This window comes from Peromyscus eremicus, chromosome 13 (genome assembly GCF_949786415.1).
Source record: "Peromyscus eremicus chromosome 13, PerEre_H2_v1, whole genome shotgun sequence".
Lineage (NCBI taxonomy): Eukaryota > Metazoa > Chordata > Mammalia > Rodentia > Cricetidae > Peromyscus > Peromyscus eremicus.
In genome coordinates, this window is record NC_081429.1 from 46,808,206 (window position 1) to 46,835,604 (window position 27,399).

The window sequence follows — 27,399 nt, forward strand, 5'->3', positions numbered from 1 at the left end:
TTGTTTTGTTTTGTTTTTTCGAGACAGGGTTTCTCTTTAGTTTGGGTGCCTGTCCTGGATCTTGCTCTGTAGACCAGGCTGGCCTCGAACTCACAGAGCTCCACCTGGCTCTGCCTCCCGAGTGCTGGGATTAAAGGCATGAGTCACTGCTGCCCAGCTGCCCAGCGTTTCTTCATGGTTTAAAAGAACTACAATGTGGCTGCAACTAAGTAGCTCTGTGTTTATAAATGCAGCCTTGAGCTTCTGCTGTGTGGTCCAAACCCTTTGGTTTTCTAACCAGTGCCGCATCATGTGTTGAAAAGCTGGAATATGGAGATGCATCGCTACTGAATGAAACACCAGTCTCAGAACTTGAACCTTTGCCCGAGTCTCTAGATGTCTTCTCATTTCTCTTGGTACTTCACAATAGACCTGTGAGACAAATGCTAAAGAGGGAATTAACTCCATTTTCTTGAGGAGTTCTTGAGCTGATTCAAAGAGTGCACACGTAACTCTCCTAAGAATATGTGGTGGTTCCTAGAGCTGGGCTAGAACCCAGGCCTCCTGCTGGAGAGGAGTGTCTGGATACATGCCTGTGTATGTGTTTCTGCTGAGTTGGGCTTTCATACAAGATACCTTTTCTAGAGACGGGCAACATGACTGAAGGGGGAGGAAAGTCTGCTTGAGTGATGGAGTCATGTTTATGCTGGAGGTCCTAGCCATTTGGACATGTGTTGTCTTCATGTGCTTGTCTCTGTTACCATGTGAAGTCATTGGGTCCTAAACAGAGCTCTTGTGTCCAAGATTCAAGCGAGTTGAAGATTACATGTAAGGTTTTTCTTTTTCTCCTTTATGAGAAACCTGGACTCTTGTAGACTCATCCTAGTCCTGTGTTCCCTGTCCTTAGGGCTCATGTTTTAAGAAATTGCTTGTCCCTGTTAGTTAAGATGGCACCCAGCAGGTCTGCTTTCCAGGGACCTAGTTTTGACACAGCTCTTTTGAAAGTGAGAAGGAGTGGGGCTCTCCCAGCCTTTAAAAATGCAGCTTGAAATTGCATTTATCACTTCCACTCATCTCTCATCAAGCAGGACTTATTCATATGTCAGCAAGTAACTACAAAGGAGTGGAGATCATCCATCCATCCATCCATCCATCCATCCATCCATCCATCTATCAATCATTACTTTTTGAGACAGGGTCTTGCTATATAGCCCAGTCTCCCCTGAGCTTGTAGCCCTGAAGCCTCTGAAATACTCAGGTGGTAGGCATGTACCACCATGCCTGGTCAAATAGAATCTTGATGCTTGGTGGTCATTAGCTTAACTAAAAGTCAGGGTGCTCTTATTGCAGATAAGAAGTACATAAACAGAGGCAGTAGCTGGCAGTTGATGCTATATGCTTCTGCCCTTTAAAGTCGTTTCTTTTTTAGCCTATAATGCAGACATGCTAATATAAAATGCTTGGCTTGTGAAATTTCCAGTGTGGCACATGGTCAGGGGACAGCCTAGTGCATTGGTGTGTTGGGGCATTGGAAATAAGTGTGTGAAAGTTAAGCTCCTGTGTGTGAGGTGGCAGAAGTTCTGATTGGAAGTTTAATGTACATTTTGCATGTCACGAAAATAGAGCACTATTGGAATAGTAGGTAGTGAATACAGAGTCACCAGTTGCAGAGAGCACACATATGGGGTCAGATTGGCCCCACACTAATATTTCTTGCACCTTTTCTCCCTCCAGAAAGCAAAGTCAAAGAGCATTGACATTTTCTTCCCAGGATGCCTTCCTTTTTCAGTAGAAGAATAAAGAGAAAATATTATCGCTGCAGGTTTAGTACTGAGAAAACGCAGGCTGTTTGGGGTTAGGGTTCTGTCGTCTGACAGATTGTGTGGGGGTGCTTCTCTGTATGTGGGTGTCGGGTGTTTGTGGTGATTGTAGATTTGAGGGGAAGGGGAGGTTGAGTGTGTGTGTTAATGTAGGTCCCATGGCTGGTTTCATCATGGGGTTCTCTTCCTGATGATCCCTCTAGGAAGCATCAGACAGAGGACAGATGTGGATGGAGGAGACAGTGCTTGAAGAAAAGGTGGAAGACAGAGCAGGCGTGTGTGTGTGTGTGTGTGTGTGTGTGTGTGTGTGTGTGTGTGTTCACATCAGGTCAATGGAAAGTCTCCGGCAGGTCTCCAGTCTTCTACGTCTTGGGAACATTGAGGTGGATTGTTGTTGCCCTTGAAGGGACCGTTGGTTTTGTAGCTCTGTGGCTTGGAAACATTTCTCCGTTTATGTCTCTTCTAGACCATGTCACACAAGGAAGGAGGGAGGGGGAGAGGGGGAGAGGACAGGGGAGAGCATGCCTACCTGTGCTAGTGACAGCTTCCCAGGGTGCAGCTTCTGGAAGTATGGAGGTCGTACATTTTGTCAGGTTCTGAACATACAAGTGTCACACACTGGGCCTCTGGCCTCAAAACCATCGGTTTGTCATTTAAGTCCCTTGGTCTGGCTGTTGCCGTCTGTCTATCCGCTCTTAGTATTGCTCCTCAGGTATTCACCCTTCACCTCTGCTGTGATACGCCACTGCTGCTTGTCTCCGGACCTTTTCATATGTCCCTTCTCTTTGGAATGCCCTTGGCCCTGGCATTCTTCAAATTTCACTGTGTCTGTTCTCCTTTGGGGGCTTCCGCTGTAATGATCCTAATGAGTTATAAGGTTTTTCCTCTCCACATGACAGCACACACACACACATACATATTTACCACACACACTGGGCCCTGCATCATTTGTGTGCGTGCCTGATGCTTTCCCCCTGGGATTTCTCTGATGGCACGATTCTTTCCCACTCACTCTCCTCTCTAGCCATGTGAATGGTAGATGCATGTTAGAACTAATGCCGGTGGAACCCAATGTGCCACAAAGCAGAGAATGTCACTGAATTAGAGAAGAAGTCTAAGAAATGGACCTGGTATGTTTACTGTGGACAGAGATGCAGGAAGGGCTCATTATCTTTAAGATAACGCATCTTAAAGAGGTCTGTGGATCTGGTAGGCAAGGTGGTAACAAGCGTTTATCCTATTGGATTTGGGCTGATGGCTGACTTGTTAATTAGCAAGCGTTGTATTGGGTTCAAACAGTGTACCTGAGCCTGTATTAGTTTCTGAGTGATGAGCGAGGCAAACAACAAAACATCTATCCCAGTGCCTGGTCACACACTCTGCACTTAGTATTTATTATCACATTGCAAGTGTAAAATGTCCCAGTTTAGAGAACACTTTGCATCTGATGTGGGTGGGGAAAATCAGGACACAATATTGTGCCATAAAGAGATAACTGTCTACAGAACTAGAAGACGGGTGGCCAAAGACTGAAGATGTGGAGAAGGCTAAAATTTGGGAAGAGGTAAAATATTTCAGTAGGGGGTAACGTGTGGAAGACAGACATCTTAATAGTGGATGCCCCATGACACTCTGGTAAGTAGAGGTCTAGAGAGGTGGTGGTATGTAGAGAGGATGGAGATACCATGTCTTAGATGTGGTAAACAGCTGGTAAGGTAGAAAAGCCGACGGCCTAGTTTCATGGATACCGTCTCTTAATTACCTCAGCAGTGATGTGGAAACAGAGTCTGCCCTAGGCTGTCATTCATCACAAAATAAGAAATGTAGATTTTCTAGCCGGGCGGTGGTAGCGCACGCCTTTAATCCCAGCACTCGGGAGGCAGAGCCAGGTGGATCTCTGTGAGTTCGAGGCCAGCCTGGGCTACCAAGTGAGTTCCAGGAAAGGCGCAAAGCTACACAGAGAAACCCTGTCTTGAAAAACCAAAAAAAAAAAAAAAAAAAAAAAAAAATGCAGATTGCAGATTTTCTTTTCTGAGTTAGTATTTTCTGAGACTTTGATACTAAGGTAAAATAGACGGTTGGATTGATTTAGTCAGTGAAGAGATTCAACCTCTGAAAAAAAATGTTTGATCATTTTGGAAGAGATTTTTGTAGGTTATGGATGACTTAACCCTTTACTTTTTTGACATTTGTCTCTAAAAGAACTAGATCCACACATATTCTGTTGAAAGGTAGCTCATCCAGAGAACGTATCTGCCCTCCATTATCTCTGTGTAAATTCTCTCATTTCAGCTTTTGGGGGTTTGATAGAATTGTATTTTTTGACTTGTTAAATTTTAGAGGAAATTATCTTATGAGAATTGGTGTGTTTAGGCTACATTTCTACCATTCGAGTTGTATAATCAGGGAATAACAAAATATCATCATGAACTTAATCAAAACATACTCACGATGCTGACTCCAGTCATTCTATAACTTCGAAAAGCAACCTTGCAGTGGTTTTGGATAATCCTGTCCTATTTTTTCAAATACGTATTTCTTTTCATATTTATAACATATATAGTAGAAAGCTAACTTCCTGTCCCAATAGCGATTCAGGCTTCTATTATTCAGTTTTTAGTTAGAACTAAAGAAAAGTGCAGTGTATCCTAGACACTACATTCGATGTCGTCAGCTGAGTGTGTCATTTGGTGACTGCCATACATCTCAGCTCTGCCTTGTTCTGATGCAATGGCCTCTCACCTGTCCTGACCATCCCATCCCCTCCATGTGCTATGATCCCCAAGTATCAGTCACATCATATCATCCTCAGCATCCTGAAAATGTCCTGTGGGTGTGGGGGAGTGTCACGTAGGCCAGCCCATGCTCAAGACTTGGATGTATCATAGTTGTTCCTTTTCTTGCTATCAAACTCCAGTCAAGAAGAATAGACTCATTACAGAGCATACTCACTTGGATGCATGCTCTGGAGCTGTCAGCCTTTGAAATAGATCGGCTCTTTAGGGGGTCCAGGTATTGTCAGGGAGGCTTCCTAATGAATATCTTCAAGATTCTTTATTCTTTACAGTTTTTGTTGTAGTGAAAGCCTGTTCTTTAGTCCTTTATGACTATCTTTTATATTTGAAAGAGAATTCCAAGGATTGACCAAAGGTGAATTTAAATAAAGCTCATATTTTTTTAACAATCAAATTCCTACCTAAATATGAGTGTAAATAGTAGAAACTTGACTTAGGGAAGAGTTATTTTAGTAGTAAATGGAAGAATTATCTTATGTATTAATTTCAAATTAGTTCACATGGTGGTAAATTTGTCATGTTAAAAAGAAAACCATGCATGCTCTAGTAACTTTCTCCTTCAAATTTAACATATACCTGGTCCTTATATTAAATATAAATATATTAATATAAACATATTAAATTTCCAAGTGACATCAAGCTTTCATTAGACTAATCTCTAAAATAGTTGATAAAAATGGTTGTTAAAAGTAAACTCAAGCCGGGCAGGGGTGGTGCACACCTTTAATCCCAGCACTCTCGAGGCAGAGCCAGGCGGATCTCTGTGAGTTCAAGGCCAGCCTGGTCTACAGAGCGAGATCCAGGACAGGCACCAAAACTACACAGAGAAACCTTGTCTCGGAAAACCAAAAAAAAAAAAAAAAAAAAAAAAAAAGCAAACTCAAACCAAATACAAACAAAATCTGGAAAATATTTTTGTAAGTAGCTTGGTGCTTTAAAAAACAGCGGTGGTCAATGTCTGAAGTTCAAGTGGTCATGGTTTCCCGGTTCATAATTCGAGGACATGGAACGCCAGATACGGGTGTTGCTGGGCTTTTCACTTGTCCCCTTCTCTCTTTCTCTTTGGGGGGGGGGTTTCTTTGAGACTGTTGGCCTTGACCTTGCTGTGTAGCCAAGGATGACCTTGACTGCTGCGTTGTGCCTATGTGTGTAAATGAGTCTGCAGTCTTGTGGGAACAGCAGCGCACCTGTCTGAATCGTTGTGGGGTTTTGCTCTGTTGTGTTGGGGTATGCTGTTCACTGGCTGTGCTCTGCCCCATCCCACTAGAACATATTAGAACACTTCATGCACTTTCCAGTTAAACAAGAAACTTGACTATGACTCTGATGTAACTCAGTACATAAGTCAAACATCCTTTGGCTTATGGGAAGCCTGGTGAGGTGTGTCTCCAGGCACAGGTTGATGACCTCACGTGTGCCACATTGAAAAAGCTCCTTAACTTTCAACAGTTAAAACTTACTTCAGTGTCTAGGCTGTCGTGGCCTTGATTTCATGACCAACTGAGTTTTCTGCCAACATTTCAAACAATAGTCCACAGGAACCTGACACTTTACCTCCTAAAGAATGAAAAAGTGGAACATGGCCCCCAATGACTTGTCTGATTCTGTGCATTCCGCCGACCATGCTGTGCAGGGCAGGGTAAGCCATAGAAGCGCCTCAGTGTGCTCCCTGCACTCCAGTGTAAGTCTCACAAAGAAGCCCCTGTGCCCCTGTCCTCACTTACGTACACGTGACAGGGGCCTCTGTTCCCACCATCCTCTCTGGTCTCTCACGTGTCAAATCCTTTTCTTCTACCCTCGTCACAGATCAAAGTAACACCTTCCGTTCGAGTGGAACTTTGTAGTTCCCGGTCACATTCACACACTAGGTTTCCTCAGAGCAGGTGAGCGCATGTGCCAAAACCCGTGTGGAAGACAGTGACGGAGTTGGTTTTCACCATCCACCTTGTCGAGGCAATCTCTCCTGTTTAGGCAGCTGTGCTGTGTGCTCCAGGCTAGCTGGCAGTCTAGCTTCAAGATGAGTCTCCTGTCTCCATCTCCCATCTCATTGTAGAAGTCCGGGGATTACAGATGGACACCACCACATCCAGCTGTTTTCACACGGGTTCCAGAGGTTGAACTTGGTCATCAGGCTCCGGGCATGGCTGGGTAGTGCTTTTACCCACTCAGCCATCTTTCCAACCCCAAGAACTCTAAGTCTTTAAGAGGTACCTGGTGACCGACTCTGTGAGTGAGTCAGACACACTGTTATTATATGACAGAGTTAGAACTCAGAATGATCCCTTTCCCCCATTGGAACAGTGGTTTCTGAAGCATCGACTAGGAATTTGCTGGACATGCAGATTCCTCAGTCCTCCTCTAGTGAATCAGTCACTCAGGGTGGAGTCCAACTGTTTTTTCCTAGAGCTTAACAGAGCTCTAATGCAAACCAAAGTAAGAGAACTCCTGAATAGGAAGATTATCCACGGCAAGAGAGGTTGCCATGGGAGATGCAAACCACTAAAAATAGTAATTATGTTGGGCTTCTTATGGCACTTCTGTGGATATATATGATTTAACATATATATGTCAAAATTAACATATATATGTTAATGGCATAACTCAGTACATACGTTAAACTTTCAGTGGTGAAAGTTAATGTAGTCCTACAAAGAGGCTAAAATATTTTTATACTGCTTCTGTTTTGTGTGTGTGTATGTGTGTGTGTGTGTGTGTGTGTATGAATAAACACACACACACACACACACACACACATACACACAAGAAAGAGAGAGTAAGCTTATGCTATGTTTTGTGAATAAAGTAAGCAAATTGATCATGGCTCCTGACCTCAATGAAATTTACTCTCTGGTCAGGGGGAGACTCCATCCATCTATTAAGTTTGGGAGATCAAAGAAGTCTTCTTTGAGTCTTTCGATTGAATGAACATTTCTTAAATGCTCCAAACCTGTGTTCCCAGGCCCTTAATACATGCTGCCATTTAAACTTACAGAGTTTCCATCCATGCACATGTTTGCTGCCTTCACCTTGGCATCTCAACTTGAATATCACCTGCTCGAGCTCCCAAACTCATGCACAAAGCTTCTGAAAGCAGACTCTGCCATTGAAGGGTGACTCAGGCAGCCAACCCCATTGTAGCAACAAGGAGAATCCTCCAAAGGAGAGAAGCTGCTGTTACATTTGGGGAGTTTGCCAGAGCCTTCCAGACAGAAAGATAAGAGGCAAGAGGGAGGGGGGCAGTAGAAAGAGAATGGGGAAGAAAGGAGAATAAAGGAGTAGGTTTGAGAGTCCACCAAAGTACAGTAACTGAGTGGGGCTGCCAGGTCTTTCTCTCTCTCTTCCCAGCCTCTTGTAGTTGAGAGTTTGTGCAAGATTATGAGTGTGGGAGCAAGCTTGTGTCTCCCACAGGTAAGAACACAGAAATGTCAACACCGGGTGTCAGGCCGTGGGCCGGACACGGGCAGCAATATGGTGATATTCGGGAGGATGAACCTTTAAGGTTGAGTTGGTCATGGGACTTGTGAAGTTCAGTCCGGAGCATATATGTATGCCACCGAGGCAATTTTTTATTTTATTTATGAAAAAGAAGGCTGGGGAGGGTTAACTCGGTGGCAGAATTCTTGCTCAGCTGGAATAGAGCGCTGCCAAGAAGGAAAAGAGGGACAGGTAAAAATTAATTTTAGCAACATAAACCAATGCACACAAATATGATAACATAAAATCAATATGAAAAAATATATTAATATGTCATATTTTCCACTCCTTGTAGAGTGGGTCTTTAAAATTTAGTCTGCATTACTTTGGATGGCATATTTGAGTCCATGTGTTAGACTTTCCATGGTGAATGTAGTCCCGCTAAAAGCACAAAGCATTTTTTTTTTTTTTTGAGACAGGGTTTCTCTGTGTAGCTTTGCGACTTTCCTGGATCTCGCGCTATAGACCAGGCTGGCCTCAAACTCACAAAGATCCACCTGGCTCTGCCTCCCAAGTACTGGGATTAAAGGCATGTGCCACCACCACCCGGCGCACAAAGCGTTTGACAGTGCCTCTGTTTCTAAGGTCCATTTTAGAAACGTAGGTTTAAGCTCTTTTGTTCCCTGAGTGCGTTTCAAGTATGCACACCATATGTGCCTGTGTCCACTGCCTTGGTCAGCACAGATATCAGAAGCTGTGAGAGTAAGCCATAACTCCCTCCCATCGCTCTCCCTGTTCTGAAGTAGGACCTGCACATCTTTGAGGATGTGATTTAAGTGATTTCTGAACAGTTGCCTTGAAGGAGATACTCAGGCTACGGAGAGTTTGGCTAACCTAAGCTGGCCATTGCTTTATAGCTGTTTGCAGAACAAATTTGAAAAAAGAATAGATAGTAAGTTGCCCTGAAAATGGATAACTGCTTTTTGTAAGTGCAGTAGTGTGGGTCCTAGCACCTGGGAGGCCTTGGGTGAGGCAGTAACAGGCGAGTGGAAAATCAACGTGGAGCATGGATTAGTGCAGACACACTATTTTATGTAGTAGCTATTGGAGATGCTTTCGATATTCTGGGCTAGTACAGTCTTTGTCTTATTTTCTCTCAGTCAGCCAATCCTTTATTGGAGAAGAAGAGAAACTACTTAAGATACAGCTGGAATCAAAGAGAAACCTGGGCAATTCTCCAAAGCAGAGCCCATTAGTAACTCAGTCCTGGTACTTTAAAACGGTGGTACCGGCAAGCCTGAGCTGGTGTGGCCAAGCCGTGGAGTGACGTTTGCTGGTTGTTCTGTTTCTGGTGTTAGGAAAGCTTCGTGGCATTGTCTCTCCTGATGGCTCATTCCCCTGGGTGCCACACTGTAGAGTCTTTAGCGCTGCTGAGTGGGATGTGGAAGCACTTGGTGGGCCTTTGCTGATGGATGGCCTTTGGTTGTCCTTAAAGGAAAAATGAACCCCTTACCATGTCCTCCAGCCTCTCCATTTCCTAATCTGAGACATTTCCATGTTCTTAACCCAGGCCCTGAGAGGACTAGAGCCTTGTTGTACCAGGATGCCTAGTAATCACGTTGCAAATCAGGAAAGATTCAAATTAGCCTTTTCGGAACTCTAACCATGTCAAAGTTCTCCTCTTTGTAAGACATGGATTCAGAATGACGCTTTGCAGATCAGGAAGTGGATTTAGAAAATTTGCATGCACACTGCTCATTTCCAAGGGTCTTTTAAAAATCCTTGAGTGCGCAATTCTGCTGCATGCTCATATTTCATGCTACCATCTGTATCTTAAAGGTGATCTTGAAGCTTGGTGCATCTGCTCCATCAGGGATGCTTTCTAGTCCAGCCTCAGAGGCAAGCCTTTATAAACAGGCTGCGTAAGTTGATGCCCTTCACTGTCCAGGGGGCAATTGCTCAGGAGGCCTAGGTCCTAAGTGTGAGATGCAGGTGGTCAGGACTCTCTTCCTTTAGGCTCTGAGAGATGAGGAAGGGGTGGAAATGACCTCTGATGGTGAAGTAATACACATTTAGTCCACTTCCAAGAGGCACCTCAGACGTAAACAGCCCAGCACACGTTTTTACCTCTTAAGCCAGCAAGGGGTTAGAACTCACACAAGCTGTCTTGCTCCTGTGTGGACTCTGGTGTTTGTTGACAGGGAAGATGCAGTAGGTTTGAAGGATTATTTTTTTTAATTATTATTATTCATTTAGTGTGTTCTACTCAGAGGGGTACTACAGCATGCTCAGTGGGCAAAATGGGTGCTAGCCTGAAGCTGACCGTCTGGCAGAGGGCGGGGACAGTAGCGCCCAGCAACGCCAGGCCGCCTCATTTCAAAGTGAGGAGGTAGGTGCTGTGGGTAGAGGGACAGTCTGCACTTTGTTTCATGTAGAGACATGGCTTGGTTTCAACTCGGCGTCCTCCTGCCTCCCCCTCCCGCACGCTAGGATTACAGCGTGCGCCACCGTGTCACCGTTCACCTGCTTTTCTACGGAGGCTAGTGAGGGTGGGGCTACCTTGAGGCAGAGGCTGAGTGAAGAATTCTGTGAAGGAACAAGAACGTTCCAGGCGTAGGGCGAAGCCAGGGTGGACGGAGGCCGTGGGGTCGAAGCACACGTGAGAGGCGGCGTGGCAAGATGGGGATTCCTGGAAGGGGGGGATTGGGAGATGAGATAAGAAAGGTGGCCTAGCCAGGCTTAGGTCATGCTACCTGCATGCTTTAGGGCTCTGTAGACTTGGGACTTTTTTTTTTTTTTTCCTGAGAGAATGGTGGGGAACTAATAAACATTTGTATCTCATTTTAACTTTTTTTGAGGTGGGAATGGCTGTGGTAGTCTAGTATCGTCTGTCGTCACCTTTCACAGAAAAATGGTGTATGTGTGCGTGTGCATGTGCGTATGTTAATCTCTGTGCACATGTGTATGCATGCGTGTGGAGTTCAATATTGGGTATCTTCTTCGGTTATTCTCTCCCTCTTTGGTTTTAAGATAGTCTCTCACTGACCCTGGAGGTCATTGATCTTGCTAGGCTGGCTAGCCTGTGAGTTTCAGGCATCCTGTCTCCACCCTCCCAGCTCTGATATTATAGGGGAGTGGCACAATGTTTGCTTTTTGTTTGTTTGTTCGTTTGGGTGCTGGGATTCCAAATTCAAGTCCTCCTGCCTTTGTGGAGCATACTTCACCTACCCAGTCATCTCCCAGCCCTCAGAATAAGGTTTCGGATGCTTAAAACAAAATCCATGGAATGTCAAAGAAGCCGAGTATATGGGTGTAGAACATGTCAAGGTGCCCTGGGAGAGACACGGGCTGTGATTTTGAATTTTCAAAGGCCTCTGTGACGGCTTTAAGAAGAATTGAGCTGTAAGGGCCAAGAATGGAAGCAGACCAGTAGCATGGGGCTAGAGCAGCTGCTTCCCTTAACCTGCCAGGACCCTGGCCTCAGAAGCTGGGCTGTGCAGCTCCGTCTTTTTGAGTGCAAGAGGAAAAAAATGTATAACTTCTATTTATATTTAATTTATAGTCTTTCTGAGTGCAAGAAGAATAATGTATGACTTTATTTATATTTAATTTGCCCTCATTCTTTTTAATGATCGCTCTATTGAATATAGGCTTTACAGTAGCCTAACATGCTAGGACTTTAGTACATTTATATAATTCATGAATAAATCTACATATATTTGGGGTGCACGGTCAGAAAGTATTTATGACGGTGTCATTTGATCCATCAGATCTGCTGATCACAATTTAGGGAGAGTGACCCTGGGAGAGGCAGAGAAAATGCCATGCTGGTTGAGAGCACACTCCATTTCAGATCCGTTTTGTAGGAGCGCATGAATTCTTGCTGTAATTCAACCTCGATAAATGGCAGTTGTGTTTCTCAGGCACCCTTACCTCTCCTTAAGAGCCCTCATCTGGCTGTAAATCACCTCGGAGGTGGCATGTCTCCCCCAGGGAAACAAGTTTCTTGAGGTGATTGCCAGCCAGGCAAAGTGGTTCTTGATATTCAGCCTGAAACCTGGGGGTTCTGAAGGGTGTTCTCCTTTCTGCCCTGGGAGCTGGGTGCGCAGTAGCTGGGTGTGCAGCCACCTCTGTGATGTGTACACCTGCATCTACTCTGTGATCCGCTGGGGACTCCCGACCTAATGCTTTATTTGTCTCTGAATCCGCCTGTCTCAGACGCCCTTCTCCTGGACATTTTTGTTCACTCCTGGGGTGCTGCGGGATGAGTGGTTTAACCATTCTGGATGTCACACACCTGCCGTGTGATTCATTTTTATACCCTGGAGGAGTATCCGGTGTAGACAGGAAGGAAGTCGGGGTGAAGGAGAGAGTCAAGTGGAGAGAAGAACTGAGTAACAGCTTACCTAGTTCACTTAGAGTTGACCAGCTGCCACCATCCCTCCAGCCTTTCTTACCCTTCTCTTCCCTCTCCATCCTTTTCTGCCTCCCCTCCTTCATCTTATGCCACCACCTTCCTTCCCCTCCCTTCTCCTTTTCTCGCTCTTCTCTTCTCCTCTCCATCTTTCCATCCACCTCCCTCCTACCTTCCCCCCAATTCTCTCCTCCTTTTCTCTTCCCTTCCTTTCTCCCTCTCTCTCAGTAATCAAACAGGGAAGTTCCTTTATATAGAAAGACGGTTAAACCTTTCATGAAGTGAGCAAATTTTTCCATAGGTAGATTAGTAGGATAAGAATTCATGCCTTTTGGGTATCAGTGCTCCACACCTCAGATCTAGTGAGGTGTTAGGGGTCTGTGGAGAAGCCATCCTGACCATAGTGAAAACTCTAACAAAAATTTACAGACCTGCCTCACCAGTACAGACCCGTTTAAGGATCTGGGCACAAAATGTGGAGGACAGCAGCGTAAGTCCCCTGCTCCCAACACCATATGTCTTTTCTGCTCCTCTGACCTCTGAACCCTGTGTTCAGGCACAGCTCCTTCATTTTGCTGAATTCTCTTGTGATTATTTAAAATTCCTCATGAATGAGTATTTGCAAAAGTGCTAACTTGAAGGTAAACTGATTAGACATCAAGGAAATCAAAAACAAAAACAGCCCAGTGAGTCACCTAATGTCATTGGGCTGGGATGTCAGACACAAAGGGGCCCGACCTCTGCTCTGCTCTGCATCGTGCCCGACCACAGCTGAAGGCAGTGCCGGGGGAAATGGCTCTGAACCACATCACGCCTTCTGCAGGCAAAAGAGTCACAGGCTCCTGGACTCTGAACTCCCTCCTGCATAGGACAGCTGACCGTGTGCAGGGAACGAACCAGGCAAGTGCAGTGTTTCGGGGAAAATAACCAAAACTTCGGTGTTATTTGTTGAAGAAACTAAACAGTTAGAAGAATAGAGCAAGAGAAAAACCAAACACTTTGAAACGAGGAAACCAAACCTTAAGTGCCCCTGTTTCTGTCTCCTCTCTTCTCTGTCCTTTCTGGACCCTTCACAGCATCGTTACCTATGCTGGGCCAGCCAGTTCCTGTGTGAGATTGATCTGGAACAAAGACCCCTGGTACTAGGAAACAGCAGGCTTTTGATTATTATTATTGTTGTTGTTGTTATTATTATTATTACTATTTATTGTTGTTGTTATTGTTATTATGTCTTTGGGACTGGAAGGCATTTTGAATTTCTGAACACTTAGGTGCCTTGTTCATATTTACATACATATATATATAATTTTGTACCAGGTCTCCATGTGAGAGAACAGAGAGCCCTGTGAGTGATCCATAGCATTAAGTAGCTGATGCCCACTAGTCTTTCAGACAGGGCCCTGGGGTAGCTTGCTTCTCCTGTGGCAGCCCTCTCATTCTGAACATTCCTGCAGGGCACCCTGGCCTTGTCTCCGTCCACATACATACTGAAGAGCTATTAAGACGTGCACTGTCTCCCTGTTTCTCAATATCGAAGCGGACCGCCTTGACTCCAGCCTTGGCTGTCGGGAGCCGTGAGCTCTTAGTGTTTGTAACTGACGTCCGATTAGGCCTTTCTCCCAAGCAGCTCCTGCAAACGCAGGAACTAGGGGAGGAATTGAGGTTCATTGGCTAGTCGCGAACTACCTGGTCCAAGAAACCTGTTGTTTATGCCACAGTAAAGAGTTCAGCACAGTCACAAGTGTGCTGACTCTCAAGTTGAGGGCACGTCTTTACTCTTCTCTTCAGCAGGTGTATCCTTCCCAGTGTTTCTCATCAAGGAGCTAGCAATAAGGTGAACCCAGCACAGCTTGGTGTTACACATGCATGCGCGTGTGTGTACACACACACACACACACACACACACACACTTCCATAAATGAATCTTTCCTCCTAGGCCCCACCACTCCGTGTATCCTTGGTTCCCTTTGAAGGAAATTCATGTCTCACTCTCCTTCTGTACTGCGTCTTGCAGAGCAGTTTAATGAAATAATAATTGCAAGTATGGCTGGGTGGTGATGTCTCACGCCTTTAATTCCAGCACTCAGGAGGCAGAGACGGGTGGATCTCTGTGAGTTCAAGGCCAGACCAGTCTACAGAGCGAGTTCCAAGACAGCCAGGGATACATAAGAAAAACTCTGTCTTGGGGGGGGGGGGGACTTTCAAGCATGTTTGATTTGATTCGAGGTGATAGAAATGGAGAATTGTGAGTGCTTTTTAGTCAAGTTTAAAGGGACGAAAAGGTGGAAAGAAAAAAATAGGTCAAGTACTGTAACTGGGTAATGTTTTCTTAACTGTTGTGTGGTGGGAGATGTGTAGCCGTTGAAAATGCAGAAAGATGCGTACATCCATTATACTGTAGCTTGAAAGTGTGTGTGTGTGTGTGTGTGTGTGTGTGTGTGTGTGTGTGTGTGTGGTATGTACGTGCTCGTGTGGCTATGTCTATGTGTGTATGCAGGTGCGTGTGCAGATGTGTGCTCATGAATGTGTGTTCTGGCCAGAGGTCAGAGGCCAGAGGTCAGCATCAGGTGTCTTCTTCAGTTGCTCTCCACTTTGGTTTTTGAGATAGGATCTCTCCCTGAACCTGCAGCTCACCAGCTTGGCCAAGCTGGCTGCCTGATTGGCTCGTGAACTCCGGGGGTCAGCTTGTCTCACTCTAGTGCACGGCTGTACCCAGCTCTTTGACATGGCATCCGGGATGCTTATTTATATGCCTGTGCTTATGCATCTAGCACTTCAGTGAACCGTCTCCCTGGCCCTCAAATTGTATACTTTATAATATTTACCAATAATATGAGTCTCCCGTGTGCCAGCTACTGTTTCTAATTAGTGTGTAACATATAAGCTAGATTGTTAATTTTTATAAACCTTTTAGGAGTACACGTTATTGTCATCTCTGAGAAAACAGGAGCCCAGAGAACTTTGTTAACTTGCCTAAGGTTAGACAGCCACCCAAGATTAATCACCCTTGCCTGTGGTCAGATGTAGGACCACAGGAAGGTTGACTGTGGACCCTAAACCACTGTACTCACCAGCCTTTCAGCGGCAGGGGCACCACGTTAGGATTTCATTGGACTTTTAAACATTATTTTTTCTACTTAATGAGGACCAGCTCCCTATATAGTTAGAAGGATAAATATTTGTCCTATTTGATGACAGATGTGATGGGTTTAAAAAAAAAAAAAAAGCCCCCGGCAAAGTCATGCACGTTTTCTTACATATTCCTCCATCTGTATTTACTCTGTGAAAAGGTCACTTGAGCACAAGTGCTCAGATTTCATGTTTCTCCGCAGCTTCTCTGCGGCTAAAACTTGCTCTACAAATTGACTTCTAAAACATTTTGTGATGATGTATATTGCTGTCTAGTATGAACACTCTAGAAGAGCCACCGAGTCATGGGAACCTCCTAACGAGGACCTCTGGGAGGTTTCTCCATGAATGCCAGGAATTGGGAAGTGATTGTTGTCTTTCTCTCAGTCAATGGTCCTGCTGTCTGTCCATCCAGTCCCATTTCCTGGAAGGAACATGGGTTCTGGGAGGCAAAGGTGTTTCTCTTGTCCCTTAGCTACCTGGCTATGGTTTGCGGTGGGAGAGCGGGGAAAGGGAGAGAGAGAAAAAAAAAGACTGAAATAGTAAATGACTGTAGGTTCTTGAGAAAAATAGAGTTAGAAGCATTTGTGGTCCGGATGAAAATAGCACGTTTCCTTTCTGCTTGGACCATGGGGCTCAGAGTGCTCCGGGGAATAGAAAATAAATAAAAATTGATTCCTCACCAGTTGAAGGAAATGCCCTGACTCTGGGAACTGAAATGACAGCCCCAGAATTGAAGAGCTTGTAAAGCCACTTTTGAAGGTTAAAAAAAAGGGGGGAAAAAAAGAAAGAAAGAAAAACTCAACACCAGGAGGCTTAAAAAAAAAAAAAGTGACATTCTATATTAGGGAATCTAGTCTCCCTAAAATGATCTGAGAGGCTGTTTTCTGAGACCGGCCACCAGGCAGCAGAACCCGAGCAGGCGTGAGGTCCTTCCTTGCTGACCATGGTCCTTCCGTATCTTCTGCAGGTGAGAAGCCTTACAAGTGCTCATGGGAAGGATGCGAGTGGCGTTTTGCACGGAGCGATGAGCTCACAAGGCACTACAGGAAACACACAGGTGCAAAGCCCTTTAAGTGCAACCACTGTGACAGGTAAGGCCACCCGGAAGCTACCGGACCGAGGAGGGAGACCGCGCTGTAGGTGGGAGGCTGGTCCGTGCGTGTGATGTGCGAGTAGTCACAGGCCCGTCTCACCCCCAGCTCCATGGCCCTAGCAATACCTTCTACGTCTCTACTGCTTAAAAAAAAGTGAGAAGAAGCATACTCTTACATGGTATAAATTCGGGTTCTCAATTTGGTGGCATAGCATTTGCTCAGCATTGGCCTTTAACGAACAGTGCTAGTCACTGGGTAGAAACAAGACATCAGTACCACTCCTCACGCGGAAGTGATGAGACAGAAAATGACAGTATACTGGAAAAGGTAATAGAGTATCTCATCATAGTTGCTTCTTCTGATCTTTTTATTATCATCCACACCACCTTCCCTCATCTTCCACAGTGAAGTCGATTAATGGGAGAAAGGCTCATTTCTAAGACTTTTTTTCTGAAGCATTATTGGAAATGAGTTTACTCAAGGAAGGGCCTATTCTTTGGACATCTGGACTATTCCTTCCTCGATGAAGATATGCTCAAGGGTCCAAAGATGGCCAAACTCTGCAAACTCATCCTGTAATTCAATTTCAAACCTTCAGCATTTGATAGTGGAAGGATCACGTAGCCCCAGATAGTAGCCAAGTAATAGTATCTGACAGCCCTGGCATTATCAGCCGATAAACCCCAAAATGGAGACTCTGCAGGCCAAGGTGAAGGCAGGATTAGGTTTAGACATAATCAAATAATGGGCTTGCATCTGAGCATGTTATCCGTCTAATCCTATTTCTGTGTTTAAAAGGAAGCTTAAGAAAATTAACCATCTTTTTAATGCAATACTAAAGGTCTCAGTTATGATGAGAAAAATGCTTCTAATACAATAAAAGCCCCTGAAAGCCTCAGGGTTCCCTGGTTTGGACAGCATCTTGCAGGGTGGCAGGAGGAGGGGGAGCAGGATGTCCACAGAGGCCTGGCTGTCCTTGGGAGGAAATGAGATCTCTCTCACTTCCTGCCTCTCCCAGTCCCTGTGCTCCACACCTGCATGTCCCACTGGCCAGGCCTTCCTCTGAGAGTCTGCTTGCTTGGAGAGTAGAGCAGGCATGTCCAAGTCCACACTCTGCCAAGTTGGCCTGGTGTTCTTTGGGGATGCTTATAAAGGACAGTTGTGTTTTTCCTCCCCCCACCCCACTCTTCCTGAAGAGGCTATTTTCCTCTTATCTTCATCCTCTGAGAACTAAATAAAGACCCCATGCCTCCTGGAGTGCGGAGATAACCTCCCCCCAGGCCTGAGGAAGTGAGCTTCTAGCAGCTAGTGTCAGCCACTGCCTGGAGAGCTGTGTCTGCTACCCAGGTACACAGCCCTTGTTCCACAGCCATTCCATTCCCTAGAAGGCCTCTGGAGTGCAGCAGCTTTTCTTCCTCAGGGTGTCCCGTCCGTGTGTCTCTGTGTTGGACACCATCCTTCAGCCTCTATCCCCCATGGCCCCGGTTCAGTCCTCCCCGGCCCTGGCTAATAAAGAAGCCGACAGGTGTTGGCTCTGCCCACAGGCCTGTGAAGAAGAGCGTTTCACTGTTATCAACTGGGATGAGGATGAATTCTTTGTGAGCTGTCACCATGTAGCAGCAGGAGTCACCCGTCTCTGAAGGGTGTTGAGGCTGGGACTTGGAGATGGTGGCATTATGGGTTGCCCTGATGCTTAGAAGCGGACAATGAGCACTTGTGAGGAAATTGCCAGATCACAACCCACTGAGGAATTCCTAACTTGGAGCAGCCGATACATTAGCAGTCAGTCACCCCCTTGTGTGACGGATGTGGGAAAATATTCCAAGCCTGTTGGGTGTGAAGGAAATGGCAGTGATGGGTAATCTGGTTAGTCACTTGCTCTGTTTTCCTCATCAAAATACACCGTGGTCTTTGCAGATGGGATTTGCCGTATGGACGGCACCAATTCTGCGATGCGATACAGAGGGGGCGTTTGAGTAGGCCAGAGTCCCCGGCCCTAGGTCAGGAGTCCATTTTCAACCTCAGGAATGAATGAGGGCTGGAACTCGCTGGTGTCTCCTGACAGGCCGTACCTCTCATTTCACTCCTCAGGGAGCTAAGAATAGACAGGTCTGGGAACTGTCGTGAGGCCCCAGGGCAGATGAAAGGAAGCCCTGGAGTGATGGGAAGCTGCCGTTCCTTAGGAGACTTTGACCTTTGCAAATGGAGGCTGTGTGCAGCTGGTAACAGGATCCTGTGCCCTGATGGCTTCACAGTGTGTGTGAATGCCTTGCTGCTGGCCTCAGACTTTGAGCAGTCAGCCCCCTTTCTGTAGAGGCTAAATGAGGTTTAACCTCCCTTTTCTTAAACATATACCATGTATAATGTACACTTTTATTTTGTGTGTGTGTTTTAAAAATACAGGAGGTAATTATATGTATTTCTTTTCTTTCCTCCTGCTTAAAATTGCTAAGTGTCACATACCAAACAAGTCCGTATGTCTAGTTTGATCTAGAACAATTGTATCTGACCACCATAGGCTCATATTCCCAGCTGGCTGTCAGGGACTAGAGCTGAATAACGGTCACATGTTGTGATGGTTGTTTTTCTGCTATCCCCACCACTCCCTATTGCCTCTCCAGCATGAAAACAAGTCATTTGTTATCTAGTACTCCCCTGCTTTCTGAGTTATCTCCTCTAACAAGGAGCACTATTTCTTCATACCTAATGCCTTATCCCAAGTGGAAAGAGAGAGTCTGGGAGTGCTATGCGCTTTTTATACTTGGCTCAATGCACTTACATACTTCCCCCTACTGGCCCCTGAAGACACTGAGTTTTGTTACTTCAGGCTTCAGGTTAAGGTTGGAGGGGAAACCAGTGAGGTGACTATACCACCACATCCTCATCATCAGACAGAACCAAGTATAGCCCGTCGAGTGATCCAGTGCCAGAGGGACAGGCCCTGTCCCAGCCAAGAGAGCGTGAGGCTATTGATGGTGGTACAGAAGGCTCAGTTCTACAGGCAACAGGCGGAGTAACACTCCTCCCAACAGGCTGTTAGAATCCGGGGGACTGTCATCAAGGTGGTCCTAAAAGGTCTTGGATAGTTGAGAGGGGGTGTTTTAGTATTTATAGCAGTACACCTTTAGATGACAAAGAGTAGTAGCTATGTTTCAGCCTCATAGTCTCCTAGAGGGTTGCAGTTGGCTTAACACACATTTGACCTCAGAGGGTCCTGACCATAAGCAAGAGAATGACCCTAGGCTTTGACTAGTCCTCCATAATATACCAGTTTCAGTCACTAAAGGCCTTGTTCTGAAAGCCGTTAGACTGTGGTGCCATTATGAATACTTCCTGGGGCGTGAGAGCCTTCAAACGATTGGATTCTGCACTTCTAGACTTCTAGATGCCCAGTTTATCCGTTCCTCTTTCCTGTTTCTATGCAGAGCTCAGTAAGTATAAACTGATAAATGAAAATTAATCTTGACTGAGTACCTAACCTGGTGTATTGAATTTGAGTGGAAACCTTAATTGTGGGGAATCTGGTCTAAGTCTAACTATCAAATATTTCCTGGAATTTGAGCAAATGAAGATGTTTGTTTGGGTCAGTTGGCACACAGTTGTATTTCATACCAGACTAAAGGGCTTGGCTTTTTTCCTGAGAAAGATTGAAGGATAAGGATAGATAGTTGAACATATATGGCTAGATGTCCTGCCATAGGAGAAGCAGAGGAGAAGCTGAACACACGTGACTAATAATGTTCTGCATCAGGGAGATATCCCCACAACCTGAGAAGAAAAGCAAAGAGACTCACCCCTCTGCCAAGGCCCCTCCCTCTTCATCTCACCAGTTCAATATACTAGAGACAGACTGGACAGACAGACAGACAGACTGCTCTGTTGTTTTCTCTCAGGTCCTAATTCCACCCTAACCACTGATCCTCTGGGTTGATGTTCTGGTTGTTATGACAACCTGGGACCACAGATGTCTCATGTTTATTTACATTACAAAAATCATCCTCTTGCTGGTCTGTAGCTTCCAAGTTCAATAGAAGTTCCTCTCACTGGGCTGTAGTCACGGTGTTGGCAGCCTTCATTCTATTCTGGAGGTTTTAGGAGTCTGTTTCTTGCCTTTTTCCAGGGTCTCATTGGAGGACACTCCAAAACCTCCATCTTCAAAGCTGCTCTGTCTCTTTCAACCCCCTTTTCCATTTTTAAGGACTGTGTTTTGATGATGGAGGGTTAGCGTCTCCAGAAATGGTATAGGCAGCAGCCTGTTGGTGCTAGAAAAAAGCAAAAGAGGTGGGAATTGGGGGAAGGAAGGAGAAGAGACAGTGGGCCCCCATGACAGTATGGAATTGTGCAGGTTAAAGCTGAGTTCCCCGAAGACCATTTAGCTATATCACTATTTTACAATAAATCAAATCTGTTTCAGAGTTAGTTCAGCAGGATTGTCTATATAGCTGTTTACTCCAAATTAGGGCCTAAAATAAGCTGGTGGGGCTGGGGTTGTTATCCGGGTACCCTTGGGTTAGGTTGTTTTCTGCTGTGGTTTCCCCATCCCGTAAGTTTTCCCTTGTCTGTCTGTCTTATTTCTCCTCATCTCCCTAGGTTTTGTTGTGCGTGTGTACCTATTTAAGGAATGGGCACAAACAGAGGGTGTGGAGACTGTTGAGGTCAGGGGACAGGGTGGATTTGTGATTTGTTTGTTTTAAGAATGAACAAGCACAAGGAAGTCTTGCTTTGGACAGGAAACTCTGCAAACCTGAATGGGTGGCTTGCTAATGTCCTAGCCAGGGTTTTGAGTGTTGGGGCTATCTCAGGCTACAGGGATGCCTAGGAATGTTTTTTATAGGCAAGGCAAGGACTGGCTTAAGGAAAGAGGGAGAGAGGGAGAGCACACAGCCAGGGTCATGCATGGCTGTTGTTTTACATGAACATGTACTCCAGCCAGAACCTAAGATTGCACAGTGTTGGAACATGGAAATGCTTATACTATACCAATGGCAAGATACAGAACCCTGCTTTAGAGTGATGTTAGTATAAAAGGTTATTTATTAGCTCAGATAACTATCAGGAATGGAATTCAGTTTGTCTTGAAGGTTGGCTGAATCCAGGTTCTCAGATATCATCTGGATTTTTTTTTTCCCTTCCACCCTCTTATCTGCCCACTTCCTTCTCCAGAAGGCTTTTCCACAGCTACAGTATAGGCACTAGCAACGCCAAGCTCATCTCGTAGCAATTAAGCATTCCGAGTTGAAGGAGCGTGTCTCTCTTCCAGTAATTTCAGCAGCTAAGAACTGCCATTGGCTTCTGTGAGTCATATGACTGTTGCTTAGCAATCAATGCCTCCATAGCTTTCACCTTAGAAGGAAGGTCAGCTTTATACTACTGAGAACGTAAAAGGGTTTCTACCCAAGAGACTATCATGTGTCTACTATCAGTAAAGAGGAAGGAAGATGGCCATAACATCTGCCAAGGAAGGCGCTCGATTATAGAACTGAAGCACCAAGTGTTAGTCCAAAAGCCCCAGTCCCAGTTCCTATTCTCTACCTATGTAGCCTCAGCTCAGCTCTTTAACACACAGAGAAACAGACAGACAGATGCACACACAGAGACTGACTGACTCACCATGGAGATGTCACTAGGGTAGTGTTGAGGATACTCTGGCACATTCTATATACTATAAAAACATACTCAGTCTGTGAACACTGTTCTCCATTCTTTGCCTTGACGTGAGTATATTATGCCTGTGTGAGCCTGGGAATTACAGGTAGTGCATTCCTGGGCTTTCGTTGTGAAGCTTGAGACTGCAATCTGGGTGTTGAAACGTCAGTGTTCCACTATCTGATGATACAGGCCAATTATTCATTATTGTATTTACAGTGTATGAGCATGATTTGTGTCTGGAAGCACTTCCACATTCGTTCCGTCTTAGATAATTATAGTTATAATCATAACAGTTAACATGCATTGACATCCTGCTCCATGTGACGTGATATTCTTATACTCGTTTTGTTTAAGCCTTTGCACAAGCCTAGGAGAGTGCTGTGAGCATCCCTGTGTGAGCGGAGCCACAAGGCTCCTGGAAGAACTAGGGTTTGAATGGAAGCAGTTTAACCCTAGCTGGCTCCTCCAGTACACTTCCTCATCTCTCCGTAACTCATGGGTGCCATCTCTCTTTAAGACTGATCATTTGGTAAAAGCTGGACCTCTCTAACGAGCTTCTTTGTTTATCATTCTAGGTGTTTCTCCAGGTCTGACCATCTTGCTCTCCATATGAAGAGACATATCTAAACAAAACAAAACAAAAACAAAAAACAAAAGTAACCAACAACAACAAAAACAACGAAACACCGTCAAGGCCAGAGTTGCCATGGCATCAGCCAGTGTCCGAAGGAAAGGCCGTGAGGCAGAGGGCTGGACTTCAGGCGGGGGGCGCTGCCTCGCAGAAGAAAGTTCTCGCTTACAAACCTCTGTGTACATACTTGTACACGCACACGTACACACACCCTCTCACACACAGACCCACACACAGACCCACTGTCATGCACTCAACTATATTTAAAGTATATACGTCTATTTCTTATGCCTTGCCCTAGCCAGATGGTAGAAGACGAAGAAGAAGGAAGGCAGGCGAACTCAGCGAGGCGCTGGATGCCGACTCCAGCACTATTGGAATTACTTCCCGCTGTTACCGATGGAAAAAGAAAAGAAAAGAAAAGCAAATGGATGTCTCCATGGTGGCCGGCAGTACGAGGGGCTTACCTAACTCTGCTTCTCAGTGCAACTTGATAAGAGAATCCAACATCTCACGGTTGCACATGTGTAGCACTAACGTTTCTTTTTAAGTAGTTGGGGGAAATTGACCTAGAAAACCAAATTGCAGTTTGGTAGCCAAACTTAACTCCTGGTTTATTTGTCCTTTGTGTGTGAAAAGTCCTACTATTCCGTGCGTCACACTTCCTCCCGGAACTGTCGGTCGGTTTTGGTTCTTCTTAGGACCACTGAGATCTCTGGAGTCGGTACCAACGGCCTTAGCGCGCGGCAGACTGTGGATTCACATCTTACACCTTTCTGGCCTGCATCTCTCTAGACTTCACTCTCAAGGGAGGAATTTTCTTTTCTTACCTTTTTGACTCTCGCACATCATATGCACTAGGGATTCTGGAAACTTCTAGCATGACTGCAAAGTGGCCAAGAGAACAAAGTCCTTGATGATAAGTCACAGTACACCCCTTGAGCCTCACCTCCTTGCCAGTGCTAGATTTTTTCTTTTTAATCTCTCTGATTTTTGCTAATGGAAACTTGAAAAAGAAAGAAAAAAAAAAAAAAGCTTATTTGGAAGCTTAAATGTTTTATCTTTTCTCCATGGACTAAACCTCTCCAGGACTCTCCCGGAACCTGGATGTCCAGCTCTCGAAGCAGCCAATCAGATGGGACATCACAGTTCTCTCATCCCTCCTTGAGGCGTGATGACCTCAGCTCACAGTGAGCAGCTGCTGTGCTGTGTCACCACGCTAACCAGTTACAGCATAGATGTCACTAGTCTCAAAGGGCGGCTGCGCATTTACTCTAACTCTGGGTTATGACCTGACAAAAAGCCAAAAATAATCACTCTGTCCAGGAGTGGAGGAATCTGAGGGTGCCTCCCAAGTCTAGAGGCTTCACAAAACATCATCCCATCCCTTCCCTCTTACCCACTGAGCTCGTGGTACCCACTTGTTAAAATACATATTTCAACATCCCATTGTGGGAGTGAAGGCTGTCCATGTAGGAAAGGATGGAGGTGTCTCTCTTGTGATGTGTCTAGGGTTTGAGGCGGGTGCTTTCTTTGGGGGGAGGGGAACTGGTTCTTTTGGCTAGGCCCACCATGGCTTGTGACCTAAAGCACCCAGGATCAATAGAGGCCTCATATTTACTCTGAAAGCTGACTCCAAGGAGATTGTATTGCTCACTTGCATTTCACACACATACATCCAATGTTGATTTCTATCTTCCCGAATTCTTAGCTAGCTGGCACTGGTCTAAACTCCAAAGACTGCCTTTAGGACCATCAAATGTCCTATGCAAGCAAGCGGGGTGGTTATTAGGGCAGATTGTATATTTTGTATATTCTGGGACCATCCCTTCAAGACATGTCTAACAAACAAAAAAATGGCATTTGGTCCACACATGGTTGCTGCTCCTGCATACCAGCGGGCTCCCTCCCACCCTCCTCTGACGGCTTGACTCATTGACTGTTAAAATGCGACCCCATGCATATTTGGGATGCAAAACTGAAGTCTTTGAAAGGAAATCATAGTAACAATATAAGCCACACAGACACACAATGACAGCAACCTTCAGGATCCTTGACGCTTGGGTTCTCAGCTTTCTACAACTTTTGTTTCACTGAAATGTTGAATCTGCTCGTCTGAGGGTGAAGGGACCTCTTTGTCACAAATGCTATAGCTTCCAGTTGGACACTTGGAGCATTTTGAGGTCCGGCCTTTAGAATTTTCTTTTTTCTTTTACTTCTTTTTTTATTTCAATTTAGACCAAAAATAAATAATAATAATAATAATAAAAAAGAAACCACCCTGAACACACACACACACACACACACACACACACACACACACACACACACACTCCATTTGCCAGAAGCAATTATGTATATGTTAGTTGGAGGGTATTAAAGAAAAAAAAAGAAATCTGTTTTATTCCAAAGATTTAAAAGTGGACATGACTTAGATACTGGAGCACTGCTTACTGACAATCTCATTCTCTCCTACATTTGAGTGCATTTTGCAGCCAGTCCATCAGGGCAAACCATGGGATTATATTTGAATGTGTGGTGCATCCTTTTCGGATGAAGGATGTGTGAGGGACCTTGAACCTCAGCTGTATGGAACTGTAGCACCTCCAGTCCGTGCACTAGATGAAACTTTAGACTACCCGAATTCTGTTGCTTTGTTTCTTTCCCCTTTCTGCAGCCCCCAGCATGAATGCACGCACACGCCAGGGATGGCATTAAGCCATGGCTGCCACGATTTACCGATGTTCTCTCCCAGGCTGGGGCTGCTCTTGCTCTCAAAATGTTACTACTAAGGTTTATAGTACTTAATTTAAATTTTGTACGGATCAATGCAAGGCTCTATTTAAAAAGGAAAAAAAAAAGAGAAAAAGAAAGAAAGAAAAAAAATACGCAAAAGAGTAATCGTTGCTCTCTGTCCCTCGTCACGCGTGGTTTCATTGGAATGTGGCGGAACAAAGGCTCCTTGGTCCTCTTTGGTGTCGGAAATGTTTGGTAATTTCTCTTTTGTATCAGTGAGGTCCTTTGTAATCTGCTCCTGTCCTCTCTCGGAGCAGGGTGCCCTGAGATGCCATGATGGTGCTTGCTTGCTTCAGAGTCCTTTGCTGACTGTGGGAATTGGCCTGAGAATTTGGTAGGTGCTAAGCACGTGGCTTTGAATCTGTTCTTCTTGAGCCCCACTGGACACCTGTGGAGGATAACCGGCCCTCAGCGTGGAGTGGGCAGCCCTTGGACCTTTTAGAAATAGGTTTGTGAGAAACCATCAGTCCTTTCTCAAATTGCAGAGGTGGTCTCTTGGAGCCTCTGGAGGCAGGGGAAGCAGGTTTTCCAAGAAATGACCTCAACATATATTTTGCTCCCAGGAGGACTGGTTATCTGGAATGATGTAATGGACATTGGAAACACAAAATCCCTTTCACTATTTAAAACATTACCTCCCAGCAGTCCAAGGGATCTCAAATTTGAAAGGACAAACTTGGCATAGTGTGTCATAGGCTGTCCTCGGGCACTCTATCCAGGGTCCAGAGTTGGCTGCGTAGAAGACGTGTTTAAAGCCACTGGCGTTTTCTTTACTTCAAATTACGCCTCTGTCTCCTCCACAAGACCGTCAGGGATGTGGAGACCTGACGTTGTAATGCTGCTCCTTGCTCCTGGCCTCCTGGCCTACTGTCGGCTCACTGGCCCAGCTTCATGCCTCACGGTGATGAGCATTTTGTCCAGGAAAAAAAAAAGAGAGAGATGTTTGGATTCCATGATAAAGCTGCATTTTTGTAAAACTATTGGAGACCCCAAAAATGACCTTCATGCTGGCCATTTCCCCGTCCTTCCCAAATTCCTTCATAGAGTCCGTCCAACACTCCTCTCTTCCCGCCATCACCTCCCCACGCGCACCTCCTCTACCTTTCATCTTTGGTTGCCTGATGATAACAGGGTAAAAAGACAGCCAACCTCATGCCTGATGAGCAGAATGGATTCTTAGGGTTTGGTTTTTTTTTTTATTTTACTTTTTAAAATCTTCTTTGAAATCAGAGAAGAGCTTATTTGGGGACTTGAATTTGGGATAAGCTTCCAAATGATCCATGTCTATTTGCATCCAAGGGAAAATAATTGGGGTTGGGATTTGGGGCTAGCCCCATGCATTCAGAACATCCTGCCTGCAGCCTCCACTGCTGCCTCCCATGGGAAAGCCCAAAGACACAGATTGCCAGTGCAGACCTCAGTGATTGTGTTTGATAGTTCTGAGTGATTTCCTTTCTGGAAGTCACTTCGTAATTAATGTACAAGCAGGAACTACTTTTCTCTCCTCTTGCATACGTTGCTCCAAAAGGACAAAGATAGGGAGCATACAATCCATTTGAGCACACAAATCGTCTGTTTTCTCTCCCCTTAAAAACAGAGAAACAAAAAGACCCCCACGTCCACATATGACTGAAATCTTGCCCCCAGAATATTTAGTCCAAATGGAAATTTTAGT

General features: G+C 45.3%; 1 protein-coding gene across 1 annotated transcript in view; it reads left to right on the forward strand.

The window, feature by feature from the left end:
- Nucleotides 1-26,658, forward strand: part of Klf7 (KLF transcription factor 7) — a 50,167-nt gene extending 23,509 nt beyond the window's left edge. The window contains exons 3-4 of the mRNA XM_059278124.1: nt 16,522-16,645; nt 22,873-26,658. Coding sequence (XP_059134107.1) covers nt 16,522-16,645; nt 22,873-22,924 — 176 coding nt within the window. The 3' untranslated portion in view covers nt 22,925-26,658. The remainder of the gene's footprint in view (nt 1-16,521; nt 16,646-22,872) is intronic.
- The last annotated feature ends 741 nt before the right edge of the window (nt 26,659-27,399 follow it).